The sequence below is a fragment of the Lodderomyces elongisporus genome, chromosome 2 (assembly GCF_030384665.1).
Source record: "Lodderomyces elongisporus chromosome 2, complete sequence".
NCBI classification, from domain to species: Eukaryota; Fungi; Ascomycota; class Pichiomycetes; order Serinales; family Debaryomycetaceae; genus Lodderomyces; species Lodderomyces elongisporus.
The window spans coordinates 1,449,898-1,462,774 of record NC_083674.1 but is presented as its reverse complement, the minus strand read 5'-3'; the positions used below and the strand labels follow the sequence as shown (position 1 = coordinate 1,462,774).

General features: G+C 35.6%; 8 protein-coding genes across 8 annotated transcripts; 4 read left to right on the top strand and 4 right to left on the bottom strand. All coding sequences in view use genetic code 12, as the record gives it.

The window, feature by feature from the left end:
* Window positions 1-1,409: 1,409 nt before the first annotated feature.
* GSP1 (GTP-binding nuclear protein gsp1/Ran) lies at window positions 1,410-2,057 on the top strand (the record flags this gene model as incomplete). Its single annotated transcript, XM_001527006.1, has 1 exon — window positions 1,410-2,057. One exon carries the CDS (start codon window positions 1,410-1,412, stop codon window positions 2,055-2,057), a length of 648 nt encoding a protein of 215 aa, XP_001527056.1.
* Window positions 2,058-2,723: 666 nt separating this feature from the next.
* On the bottom strand, window positions 2,724-3,281 carry PVL30_001855 (uncharacterized protein; the record flags this gene model as incomplete). The annotated part of the gene is made up of 1 exon (XM_001527005.1): window positions 2,724-3,281. One exon carries the CDS (start codon window positions 3,279-3,281, stop codon window positions 2,724-2,726), a length of 558 nt encoding a protein of 185 aa, XP_001527055.2.
* Window positions 3,282-3,748: 467 nt separating this feature from the next.
* Window positions 3,749-4,694, top strand: ATP14 (ATP synthase F0 subcomplex subunit H atp14; the record flags this gene model as incomplete). Its single annotated transcript, XM_001527004.2, has 2 exons — window positions 3,749-3,763; window positions 4,383-4,694. The coding sequence occupies 2 exons, from the start codon at window positions 3,749-3,751 to the stop codon at window positions 4,692-4,694; spliced, it is 327 nt and encodes a 108-aa protein (XP_001527054.2).
* A 713-nt stretch (window positions 4,695-5,407) lies between these two features.
* Window positions 5,408-6,676, top strand: PVL30_001853 (uncharacterized protein; the record flags this gene model as incomplete). Its single annotated transcript, XM_001527003.2, has 1 exon — window positions 5,408-6,676. One exon carries the CDS (start codon window positions 5,408-5,410, stop codon window positions 6,674-6,676), a length of 1,269 nt encoding a protein of 422 aa, XP_001527053.2.
* A 708-nt stretch (window positions 6,677-7,384) lies between these two features.
* Window positions 7,385-7,870, bottom strand: PVL30_001852 (uncharacterized protein; the record flags this gene model as incomplete). Its single annotated transcript, XM_061119262.1, has 2 exons — window positions 7,385-7,742; window positions 7,863-7,870. The coding sequence occupies 2 exons, from the start codon at window positions 7,868-7,870 to the stop codon at window positions 7,385-7,387; spliced, it is 366 nt and encodes a 121-aa protein (XP_060975245.1).
* A 401-nt stretch (window positions 7,871-8,271) lies between these two features.
* On the bottom strand, window positions 8,272-8,790 carry PVL30_001851 (uncharacterized protein; the record flags this gene model as incomplete). The annotated part of the gene is made up of 1 exon (XM_001527001.1): window positions 8,272-8,790. The coding sequence occupies one exon, from the start codon at window positions 8,788-8,790 to the stop codon at window positions 8,272-8,274; it is 519 nt and encodes a 172-aa protein (XP_001527051.1).
* An 830-nt stretch (window positions 8,791-9,620) lies between these two features.
* MCM5 (minichromosome maintenance protein 5) lies at window positions 9,621-11,810 on the top strand (the record flags this gene model as incomplete). Its single annotated transcript, XM_001527000.2, has 1 exon — window positions 9,621-11,810. The coding sequence occupies one exon, from the start codon at window positions 9,621-9,623 to the stop codon at window positions 11,808-11,810; it is 2,190 nt and encodes a 729-aa protein (XP_001527050.2).
* A 428-nt stretch (window positions 11,811-12,238) lies between these two features.
* On the bottom strand, window positions 12,239-12,647 carry SMD2 (mRNA splicing protein; the record flags this gene model as incomplete). The annotated part of the gene is made up of 2 exons (XM_001526999.1): window positions 12,239-12,566; window positions 12,643-12,647. 2 exons carry the CDS (start codon window positions 12,645-12,647, stop codon window positions 12,239-12,241), a joined length of 333 nt encoding a protein of 110 aa, XP_001527049.2.
* Between the last annotated feature and the right edge of the window lie 230 nt (window positions 12,648-12,877).

Genomic DNA, 12,877 nt, shown 5'->3' with positions numbered 1-12,877 from the left:
CCTCTTTTTCCTCTTCTTGTTGTTGTTGTTGTTGTTCTCTTTGAAATTAATTAATGTATCTGGTTATTATCTCATTTTCTTTACTTGACAGTTGTTTTGTTTCGCTTTGCATTGTTATGTTTTGTCGTGTTTGATCTTTCTATCTTTTTTGCATGGTTTTTAGTCAAAATCCTCAATTGATAAACTTGGTTGTTAACAACCAAGACCTGTCATTCTTTTCTTTTTTTTAATTTTGTCCTAATAAAATTTTCATATAGCTAAGCTTTAAACACTTTTTGGTATTATCCATAGTATTTATAGATAAATGCATTAACATTTGCATCACAAGTTGCTTCAGTAGACATTCTTACTAGTTTATACACGATTCGACACAAGCATACCTCCGCTTCTTGCTTTTCTTTTCTCGTTGTCTCTCTCTCTCTCTCTCTCTCTCTCTCTCTCTCTCTCTCTCTGCGTGTGTGTATGTTTTTTTTGCAACCAAATACTTCACAGGTCGTGTAAAATTGCATCAAACTTCTCTTTTCTTCTCTTTTCTTTTCCTATGTTTTGAATATTGCGACAAGCTATTAATAAAAAATTTTCTCTCTTTTTTTTTTTTTTTTTTATATATATATTTTGGCTTTAAAAACAAAGTGGTGAAGACGATTGGCTTTAGTCAAAGAATCTAAACAGAACCAAATATAGTATTTTGAAAGCTAAAAAGTGCAAAGGAATTTTTTTTTTCTCTTTTTTTTCCTCCTTTATTTACTCATATACAATTACAGATACATGTTGTTTAATTTTTTTTTTCTCTTCTTTAATCTATCTTTTAATTCACTACTTCCTCTATGCTGCTATATGCCTCTTTACTTTCTATTTCTTTCCATGTTGAATGAACCAATTCACTATCTGAACAAGATGTTGCTAACTGTTGAACTCAACAAAACAAAAATAATTAAATAATAATTAAAAAAAAAAAACAACAACAGAAAAACAAGAGAAAACATATAGAAAAGTAGCATATGGTAGCGACAATATCGCAAGTAGATGAGAATCAACCATTTTTCTCTCCCTCTCTGACTCTAACTCTCCCTCTAATTTCTTCGCCGCCTTCTGCTTCATCCATCTCCCACTCTCATCTGAAAAAAGAAAAAAAAAAAAGAAAAAAGTAAAAAGAAGTGCGAGGGAAAAGAGAGAGACTTATAGTGAGACTGAGACTGAGACTGAGACTGAAATTGAGAGACTTTGAGTGCAAAGAAGTATAAACGAAAAAAAAAATAGATCACAATAATAACGTCATCGTCGATTCAAAAATTCAGAGATAGATTTTCCCATCTTTTGACACACACACACACAACCACAACCACAACCACAAATCAATCAATCAATCGATCCATCTATATATACGTGTTTTATAAATATCATTAACAATGTCAGCTCAAGAAGTTCCTACTTTCAAATTAGTCCTCGTTGGAGACGGTGGTACTGGTAAAACCACTTTTGTCAAGAGACACTTGACAGGTGAGTTTGAAAAAAAATATATCGCCACCTTGGGTGTTGAAGTCCATCCCTTGGGATTCCACACCAACTTTGGTGAGTTGAAATTCGATGTCTGGGACACTGCAGGTCAAGAAAAGTTTGGTGGTTTGAGAGATGGTTACTACATCAATGGTCAATGTGGTATCATCATGTTCGATGTCACCTCAAGAATCACATACAAAAACGTTCCAAACTGGCACAGAGACTTGGTGAGAGTTTGTGAAAACATCCCAATCGTCTTGTGTGGTAACAAAGTCGATGTCAAGGAACGTAAAGTCAAGGCCAAGACCATCACTTTCCACAGAAAGAAGAACTTGCAATACTATGACATCTCCGCCAAGTCAAACTACAACTTTGAAAAGCCATTCCTTTGGTTGGCTAGAAAATTGGTTGGTAACCCACAATTGGAATTCGTCGCTTCCCCAGCTTTGGCTCCACCAGAAGTCCAAGTTGACTCAGACTTGATGCAAAAATACCAACAAGAAATGGAACAAGCCACCGCTTTGCCATTGCCAGATGAAGATGACGCAGACTTGTAAGGCAGCTTGCTAGAAGAAGAGAGAAGAGGAATAAGAATTAAGTAGTAGAACAAGAAGCTGAACAAGAAGCTGAACAAGAAGCTAAAACTGAACCAGAAGCAGGTTAAATGAAAAAAACTTTTTTGATTACAATTGAAACTAGCAGTTCTGATGTAGACGTAAAAAAAAAGGAGTTAATCTATTATTTGGTTATCTTTTTCCCTTTCCTTTTTCCTTTTCTTTTATTTATTTTTACATTCCTCTTTATCATCCAATTCCTTCATATCTCTAAACGACAAGTTCAATGAATATAGTGGTAAAGCTAGTAAATTACTCAATCGAAACCAAAAGTCGTGATTGTAATATCTCATTTTACCCTCCAACTAGTTAGAAAAACATTATCACTTCACCGCTTCATCATACAACTATACAATCATTAAATCATGTAGAAAAGTCAAAGGCAAAAATAAAAACAAGGATAAGTCTAAATTCCACCTGTTATATTTAAAAAAAAATACTTTGCAACTAATTAAATAAACAAGAATGGAAACGGTCGAATAGGTCCAGTATGTACGTTGACTGGTTCTTTGATTTTTTCACCACCCATACCTATTTGTTTTATATATATATATATATATATTTATGTTCTTTTATTAGTTTTGTTCCCTTTACTTCACCGTTTCCTTTTCATCTCGATCTTGTTTGTTTCCATATAGCTTCCTGAAGCTCCTTGGTAAGATTATAGTGAGACGGTGGCGGCAAGGGCATTCCACTTAAATGTGGTGGCGGCGGTAGTATAAACCCACCACTACTATAGTCACCATCATCGTTATCATGAATATAATTATTACTCAAACTGTCTCTACTGTAACTAGCTCCTTTTGGATTCATGTCCAGGGTATTGTCAACCCTCCGCCTTCGATCCACTACCCCATTCCCATTTCCATTACTATAACTATTTACATTGCCATGTCCATGTCCATGTCCATGTCCATGTCCATTTCTAATGTCGTTATTTGAGTTTTTAGAATAATCGTCACCACCTGGAATACCCCTATTCAACTTATCAAAGGTTACTTCGTACGCTAGTTCCAGTGGCTTCCATTCGCCCGTCTCCTTTGCCTTGAATTCGTAGTAGTCACAATAGTACTTTATATGGTTTTTTCCCATAAGATGGGATTTTCGAACACTCAACGTGTCGTGCGTCAAATACGACTTGCAGTAATCACAATAATACTTTGGCATGCTACACAATAAGTGGATTAAAAATTGTAATTGCAAAAAAAAGTGGCAAGCTTTACCAAACGTGGGTGTTATTGGATCAATATATTCATATATATATATGTGTATATATGTGTATAAATGTTTATGAGTTGCAGTGTATGTTAGAAGATGCGTGTCACGTGAACCAGCTTTTTCAGTTCTCTATTGGTTCGTCATCCAATGGAATTGAATTTTTGTGGAAAAGAAGATGGAGCGAACATATTGAGCGAAAATTGTTGATATTCGAACACGACTTTCTATATATTGCGAGTCGCATTAACTTTAACACACACACACACACATTCTCTCTCTCTCTCTCTCATACTCACTCATTCATGCTCTCACGCTCTCTTTGAATCCAAGTTGAAAAAACTAAACTGGTTATTGTAGTGAAGCATACACCTGATATTGTTGATAATAAACACACAAGGTTAAGTATAATAACAAAGATGTTGAGAATTGCAGTATGTATTTGAATATTGTCTATGAGCAGAAACAAGAAGAACTACAATGGATTAGCAGAGAAAATGTGTTGTCAATGGAGAGTGCAGGTACCCTCGGACACTCAATTAAAACATGAACAAGAACTTGAACAAGAATAGGAATATAAACATAAGCATGTGCATAAGCATGAACATGAATTTTGATATAAATAAAAAGCTGGAGGTGGAAATATTTGACATTTACTATTTCAAAGGTTGACATATCGCCTATATGGGGGATTCCCCCCCCTTTTTGACAGGATGGAAGAAAAAAAAAATGATAAAAACATAAATGGAAGTTCTTTGCAAGAACGTTTTTTTTGGAAAACAACAAAATAAACAATTCAATTCTTTTAGCTACGAGGAAAATATATTTGAATGAAAAGTAAATCATGGAGAGACAGTACAATAAACTCTTGATATGATGGAGCAATATGTATGACCAAATTCGTTTCGGCTTGTACATTATTGCTAAACTTTCAGTACGATTACAACCATTTCTCCAAATTTCAACCATTGATTTGACTTTGTTATGTTCTCGTTATTCCATGTCGAAACAATTTTGAGTAATACTAACAAAAATTTGCTTTCCTTTTTTTAGAGCCTTTCATCAAAGAGATTCTTTTCACTCACACCAAGAAGATCCAACTTGATTGGTGATTTGTATGTGAACAATATCAGACAATTCAAAGCCAAGCCTTTGTCACAAGAAGAAATCGATGCTGCTGTCAAGAAATTCCAATTGCCAGGTAAACCATCAATTCCACAAATTCACGAATTGTCAACTGAAGAAGTGAAAACCTATGAAGACAGTGAAGTTGAAACACAAACTGAACAAGCTACTTCTGCTGAGGACTCATCTGAAAACGGTGACTGGTTCGTCTTTGACACTGTTGAGGAAGAACACCACTAAGGTATTTTTATATAGGGGTAATAAAACTAGTCTCAAATTTAAAAGATGAAGAAGAATATACGTCTTATAGAAGTCAGGAAGAATAAAACTATTGTGGTTGTGTATTTTTTTTGATAATTTGTTTTTTGTTTTTTGATCTTTTGGTTTTATTTTGGATTCTCATCAGCTCTGTTCTCAATTAGTACAGCAATCCATCACTTTCAGGTTCAGAAGTTCATCAACCTCTTTTTTTAAGTAATCTTAACCACTTTTAAATTTTCCACTTGTAGTTGCAAATTGGATTTCTCTAGTATATTCCAATTTTCTCTAGTATATTCTAATTTTCTCATTAGAGACCCATACCTTCTCTTTGAAGCAGAGTGTGAAAACTTAGCTGCGCGAAAATAAGTTTTGGGTTTCCATGCTTAGTTTGTTTTGTGCGCTCTCTATCAGCTAAATCCGAATTCAAAACAATTAAAGTTCTAGATGCAATCTTTAACCACCACCGTTGCGTGATTTTAGTAGATTACTTCACTAGTTGAAGAATTGAATATCCATATCAAATAAGAACTTCAACAACAATAACAACAACAACAACAACAACCATAGTTATAAAAACAATTGCGTAACTTGAAATTCCTACTTGGTTCTACTTATATCTCACCAAATTTTTGGAGTTCATAATATTAGTTTTCTATTTTAAACCTCCGAATTTATCTTGATAGATGCTGGACATGATATCTTCCACAAAGCTCGATAAGCTAAGAGCTGATGCCAACTGGGTTTATAAAGCCTTAGAGTCGCGAGCGTATATAGACAAACCAATTCTATACCCCAGTCTCAATTGGTCTGACTTTATCAACGAAGAGACGGATCCTGGTAACGCTACTCGCCATTTGACAAAGAAGATCTACGAGAATGACAAATTGCTCATATCTACAATCAAGGAGCTTGTCACCACTATCGATACATATCGCTATCACCAAAAACTAGCAAATGAATCATTTTCAGCGAAGTCCAAAACCATACTGGAGTTGGAGCTCAAGGTACAAGACTTGGAAAGAAAGCTCTATACTGTGGAGCACAGAAGCCGTGATAAGATCATTGATCAAAATACCAAGATTAGAGAGTTGAGCCAGTTGCAGAAGGTTAATAAACGCCAATCAGACCAGATTAAAGACTTAATCACAGTGATCAAAGACTATAAGGTAAAGCATCGAGTAGCGATAAGGAAGAAGGATTTAGAGATTAACGCATTGAAGAATAAAATCATCGACAAAAGGAATATGTTGAGTTCGACTGTTGAATACGAAATACCCTTGACACCATCACTGCAGCAAAACTTTGGTGTTGATTATGGGGGCGCCAGCAGTTTTGTTAATGGTGGTGCTGGTAATAGCGCACTCTTTCGGCTACAAGAAGAAGCAGCCGAGGGTGTATTTGGCAAAACGGTGAGTAATTTTTTTAATCACAATGAGATTCTATCCGCTGACGAAGACACTAGTAATCAAAGGAAGCATATGGTAGATGTGGAAAACCAGATGTTCACGCAAAGTTTAATGCTGACCATTGAAAGCATTGCAAGTGAAAACTACAAGTTGTCAAATTTTGTGCAGTGTTTAAAAGAGTATATGGAATCAGTGAATCGCGAAATGATGGGCTTGAATAATATGGATAATGCCATCGATGTGCAGATTACAAACCCTTCTGATGCAATAAACTTTGATAGGATAAATAAAGTTGATAGAACCACAATGCTGAAATATTTTGGTGAGATTAACAATTCGGAAGCGGTAGAGCGCCCGCTTATGAATGAACTTTACAAATTGTATCATCATATAGAGGAGTTGATTGAAAGCTCGAGCTCTCCGAGACTGCACCAGAGCTCAAATAAGATGATAGAAAGGCTAAAACAAGATTATAAGGTTATGGAGAAAAATTGGAAAGATGCGCTCAAAACTTCCGAGCAATGGAAGCGACTTGCAAAACTTAACTCCGGATAAACTAAATACAATTTTTTTTCCACTTGATAAATAGACTACGATTTTTTGTATTCTGTTCGTTTGCTTTGTTTATATATATATTTTATTTTGTTCTGCTTTAGACTATAATTATTTTCTGAGAAGCTTTTTTTTTGGGTTTTTTTTTTCTTTGATAAGCAGCAAGACAATTTGGAAGAGATTTAAATCAATAATGCAGAACTAGAATCGAATTTTTGATCTTGTTCTTCCTTTTTTTTTATTTCTTATTTTCCTTCTGTTTATTCTTTATCTGTTTGTTTTACCTGCCTCTGAAATTGTGGTGAGTTTTATAACTGTTTATGGCTGTATATTATTTAAATTTGTTTTCACTTCCACACTTGCATTGGCAGATAAAAGATTTTTTTTATTTTTATTATTTTTATTATTTTTATTACCACCTACGGATATAATGACATAAAGGATACCTCGTACATTGATGATAATCTTGTTTCTCTTTGTTGATTTACCAAGCAGCCTGATGAGTATTGCAACTCACTACTAACAAAATTTTACTACCCTTTGGTAAACATAATTAGCTATACAATATATGTTTGTCTACCCTAATATTGCGAAAAACGAAATAACCCAGGTTATATTTAAAAAAAAAGCTGCAATCATCAATGACTTCATACTAGCTATCAACATTAACTTTCTTGAAACCAAGCCAACCAACCTGGTTGGTATATAATTTTAAACACCTGAACTTGACGACCCCATGGCGTTTTCATATTCCAGCGTAGTATAGCTCATTGCTGTATTTGAAACAAGTGACAGCCTTTTTGAAATATGTTCTCTCAGATTCGATGAAAGCTGTATTGGCTGTACTGTCAAGCCCGCATTTGTAGCCATTCTTGTAGTAGTGTTTTCTGGTGCATCAATTGCCGCAATAAAAAAATCTAATACACGAGCAGAATCCATTGGATAACTGTTTAACGCTATTCTGGAAGTTTCATCATATGTATAATGATTTGTAATATTGCTACTATTGGATAGTTCGAAACTTTGTTCTTCGAGATCGCCATCGAGGGCAGGATCACTACACTCGCCACTTGAAATCATTTGATTACAAGTATTTTCTCGAATCAGTAGCTTTCTTTGCAAATAATGTTTAACCTGGTTTCTTTTCCTTGCTTGTAGCAAAAGTGGCCAGAAAGGTACCAGAAAGTACCCAATCATTATTATCACGAATATCATGGTTGCAAATGTCAATACCATAATGACAAGAAGTGCTGCATTTGATACACTCATGGTAGTTTGCTTAAGCACCAAAATTAATGATGCTAAATGTGTTTTCAAAATAATTGTTGTCGTTGTCGTTATATATTTATGTTTCTTCTTTTAGGTACTTTTGCAACCAAAATGATAAAAAGAAAAAAACGGCAATTTTTTTTTTAATTTTTATTTCATTTCTGAGTTTTGTCCACATTGATGATCTGCATTATGACAAAGACAAGCAATTGAATTTTTTTTTTTGTTTTTTTTTTGTTCAAGAGGCTTTTCCCTGTGCACAGTTCCATCATACTCCATAACACAATATATTATTATACCACGACTGTATAGCACAACTACATAATCGATCACTTTAGGTCAACTTTAGTATTTTTGATGAATGCAAATTCGTCGTCAATGTCCTGAACTCCCAACTCTTCCAACATTTTATTCTCTTCTTCCAAAGCTTTTGCTTTTTGTTTTGATCTTTCTTCGTCTAAAGCTCTATATTTTCTATTAGCCTTTTTCATCCTATTGGCTTTAACAGTTTGTGCCCGTTCTTTCAAAATTGTATTGCGACTTCCTTGAGGATTTTGTATATCTTCGAGCTTCAAAGCTAAAATTTCTCTAGCTTTCTTTCGATTCTGGTCCTGAGATCTTGATTCTTGGCAAGAAACAACAATCCCAGTAGGTTTATGAGTCAACTGAACTTTGGAATTTGTTTTATTGATCTTTTGACCCCCGGGTCCACTGCCTCCATGTAGAAATTTCTCCTCAAGCTCGTCTTCATTGATTAACCATTTGGGTCTAGGAGGTAGCTGATTCTTCTTTGGTATAGATAATGCACGTGTGGAGGAAGAGATACAACGAAAATATTGACGCAACATTCCAAGGCTCAATATAGTTTATTTTTGGTAGCAATAAAAGTAATAGTAGTGGTTTCCGCCTTATTCCTGGGTGTATTAACGATGAGGGTAGAAAACAAGTTGATGCAAAATATTTGTAACTTTTGAGTAGACCCAATTGTCTGTCTTTTGATTTTTTTTTTCTTTTTTTACTTATTTTTTTACTTTTTTTTTGTCTGTCTGATCCAGCTTTTAGTGTCTGAAAAGAATTGTGTTTAGACACTAGTAGCTTACTGAGAGCTAAATGTCGTCTCAGAAGGATTGACAGAGAGGGAAAAACAAAAGAAAAAATACATTTCGTCTCGACGACATTTACATTCATTTTTCATTCCAATTTTTGTCTCTTCTTTTTTTTCTTTGAATTTTTTTTATGTTCCTTTTTTTTCTCAGTATTAAATTTATGACAGCGAGTAGACTGAATTTTTATTTACGCGTCCATCCCTCATCCTTCATTAAATCCCAATTAGGAAATGTGATTGAGAACATAATTCTTCAACTATTACCTATACCCATCTTGCTCTTGGTCTCGACCATGCCCACGCGTTGTCTCTCTTTCTCAGCTTCTTTTTTTTTCTTTCTTCTTTTTACAAAGAAAAATTTAACATATCTCGATTTTCTTCATCCAGACCATCACCATCAAGACCCCCCCTTAGCTAAATCTCCTGAAAGCTCATTGGACTCAAGAAGTAGAGTTTATTCAAATCACATTGCCTTTTCCCAGTGGATATTTTTATTTTCCTTTGCTTTTTTTTTCTTTTTTTTGCTTTCACTCTCTTTCACAACTATACATTTAAAAAATCAATTTGATTGCAATGTCGTTTGATGGCCCTAGCACATACTCAGCACAAGTCCTTCCTGGAGAAGAACCAGAAGATAGTTCATTCAATGAAATAACCAAGGCCTTTAGATCCTTTATTTTGGAGTTTAGACTAGACTCGCAGTTCATTTACAGAGACCAATTGAGAGAAAATTTGCTTATAAACAAATATTTTTTGAGAGTCGACAATGAGCATCTTATTGGTTTCAATGAAGAATTGAACAAAAAATTGACCGATGACCCGGCAGAAATCATTCCGCTCTTTGAAAGTGCCATCACCGATATCGCAAAGAGAATCGCATACCTTTCCAAAGATGAGATTCCCCACGGCTTCCCAAACTGTCAGTTGATTTTGTTCTCACAGGCCAATAAAGTAGCTATTAGAAACCTCGACTCCGAGCACATTGCCAAAGTTGTTAGAGTTAGTGGAATTGTTATTTCCGCATCGGTGCTCTCATCACGAGCAACGCAGGTACAATTGATATGTCGTCAATGTAAACACACGATGCAATTGAAAATCAAGTCTGGATTTGGCCAGATTCAATTGCCAAAATGCCAAAGTCCTCACAATGTTGACCCAAACTCTACCCAGGAGAAGTGTCCACCTGACTCATACGTCATTGATCACGACAAGTCCACATTTGTTGACCAACAAGTTTTGAAGCTACAAGAGAGTCCAGATATGGTGCCTGTTGGAGAAATGCCTAGACATATTCTTTTGCAAAGCGATAGATACTTGACCAACCAGGTTGTCCCAGGAACTAGAGTCACGATTATTGGGATTTATTCAATCTTCCAATCCAAACAAAGAGGCGGAAGCTCGGGCAGTGCAAATAGTAATGTGGCAATAAGAAATCCATACTTGAAAGTATTGGGTATTCAAACTGATATTGATAATGGCGCCAATGGACAAGGAATCACCTTTAGTGAAGAAGAGGAAGAAGAATTTTTGGAATTGTCAAGAATGCCCAATTTGTATGAGGTGTTCTCCAATTCAATTGCTCCTTCTATTTACGGAAACCAGGATATCAAGAAGGCCATCACTTGTTTATTAATGGGTGGCTCGAAAAAGATTTTACCAGATGGAATGAGATTGAGGGGTGATATCAATGTTCTTCTTTTGGGTGACCCAGGTACTGCCAAGTCACAATTGTTGAAATTTGTAGAAAAAATTGCGCCAATTTCCGTCTACACCTCAGGTAAAGGTTCATCGGCTGCAGGTTTGACTGCGTCTGTACAAAGAGATCCACAGACAAGAGATTTTTACCTTGAAGGTGGTGCTATGGTCTTGGCAGATGGAGGTGTTGTTTGTATTGATGAGTTTGACAAAATGAGAGACGAAGACAGAGTTGCTATTCACGAAGCAATGGAACAACAAACAATTTCAATTGCAAAAGCGGGCATCACAACCATTCTTAACTCAAGGACTTCTGTGTTGGCTGCAGCAAACCCGGTATTTGGACGTTATGATGAATTCAAGAGTCCTGGCGAAAACATTGATTTCCAAAGCACAATCTTATCGAGATTTGATATGATTTTTATTGTCAAGGACGACCACAATGAGCGAAGAGATATGTCAATTGCCCACCACGTGATGAATGTTCATGCTGGAGGCAAGACCCAAGAGTTGCAACAAGAAGGTGAAATACCTATCGAAACAATGAAGAGGTATATCCAATACGTTAAATTGAGATGTGCGCCTCGTTTGACCGCCGAGGCTTCAGAGAGACTCTCTTCCCATTTTGTCTCCATTCGAAGAAGGTTGCAAATTAATGAAAGTGAGATGAATGAACGCTCGTCGATCCCCATTACGGTTCGTCAGTTGGAGGCCATCATTCGTATTACTGAGTCATTGGCAAAATTGAGGTTAAGTCCAATTGCAACAGAGGAGCACGTTGAAGAAGCAATCAGGTTGTTTACTGCCTCAACTATGGATGCAGTCGACCAGGGTGTTGGTAATAGCACTGATGCGCTGTTGAATGCAGAGATCAAGAAGGTCGAACAAGAGTTAAGAAGGAGATTACCGATTGGTTGGTCTACAGCTTATAGAACACTTAGAAAAGAGTTTGTTGATTCTGGGAAAGCCAGTAGTTCAGCTTTGGAGAAAGCTTTATACATTATGGAACGTCATGACGTCATCAAGTTCAGACATCAAGGACAAAATATTCTACGGGTTGGTGTCTAAATTTATTTGCAATCTGAATTCTTTTATTTCCTTTCATTCTTCTTCTTCATTTGTTTTAGTTCTATACAATTATTTAGTTAATTATTACTTGTTATCAGATTCGTTTTCAAATTTCTTATTAACCGTGCATTTCTCCAACAGAAGTTGAGACAACTTTTATAGTGAGACAAAAAAAACAAGGGATTAGGTAAAACAAGGAGGAAAGAAAAAGAAAACCAAAAGAAAGCCCATAGTCTTGGAGAAACGAGTATTGGTTAATCAGTTATTCTTTCTTTCTTATTTTTTTTCCTTGTCTTTCTGAGGGCTTAAAGGAGTAGGGACGAGGTGGACTAGGGATCGTGAAGAAGGGGGGGGGGATTGAGAAAAAATAGTGAATGTTTCTTCTTAGCTGGAAAGCATGTACTCCTGGTTCTTGGTCTTTTGTAATGTTATGCTTTCACAACTATTATCACCGAGTCACCTCGAAGAAACATTTTACTAATAAATCTTTCACGGGGCACATTCTTAGTCTTTCCAAATTCTGTAACTTTCTCTGTCCACAACTCCTTGACATTCTCTAGCACCAAATTACAATGTCTGTCAAATGCTCTCACTTTTCCAACCAATTTGTGATTATTTCGACATGATATGACAATCGGCAGATTCTCTGTTTGTGCTTGATGTATAAGTGACATTGGACCATGAAGAAATTCAAACTCTTCGAGCTTCGCAAGCTCTTTTTCGGTTAGTTCTGAACGAGGTCGGTCGATAAATTCACTAAATGATTATGTTAGTACTATGCTTAAAAGTAAAGAGCCAAAGAAAAATATAAAGTGAATGAGTGTTGACATACCTCATTTTCTTGTATGATGATGTAGTATTCTGTGCTATTAATATGTTTTGCTATACTTGTAGAAGAGTTTTGAAAAGGTAACTTGAAGAAGCTTATTTTGGGAGACGCAACTATATTCATGGTAGCGCCCGCAACTAGTGAAAGTAACTAACTACACGGTTCAAGTCTTCACTGAAGCTTATACCATTAAATAGACAGGAACACAACACTACAAATTATGTATTAGAAAACAAAA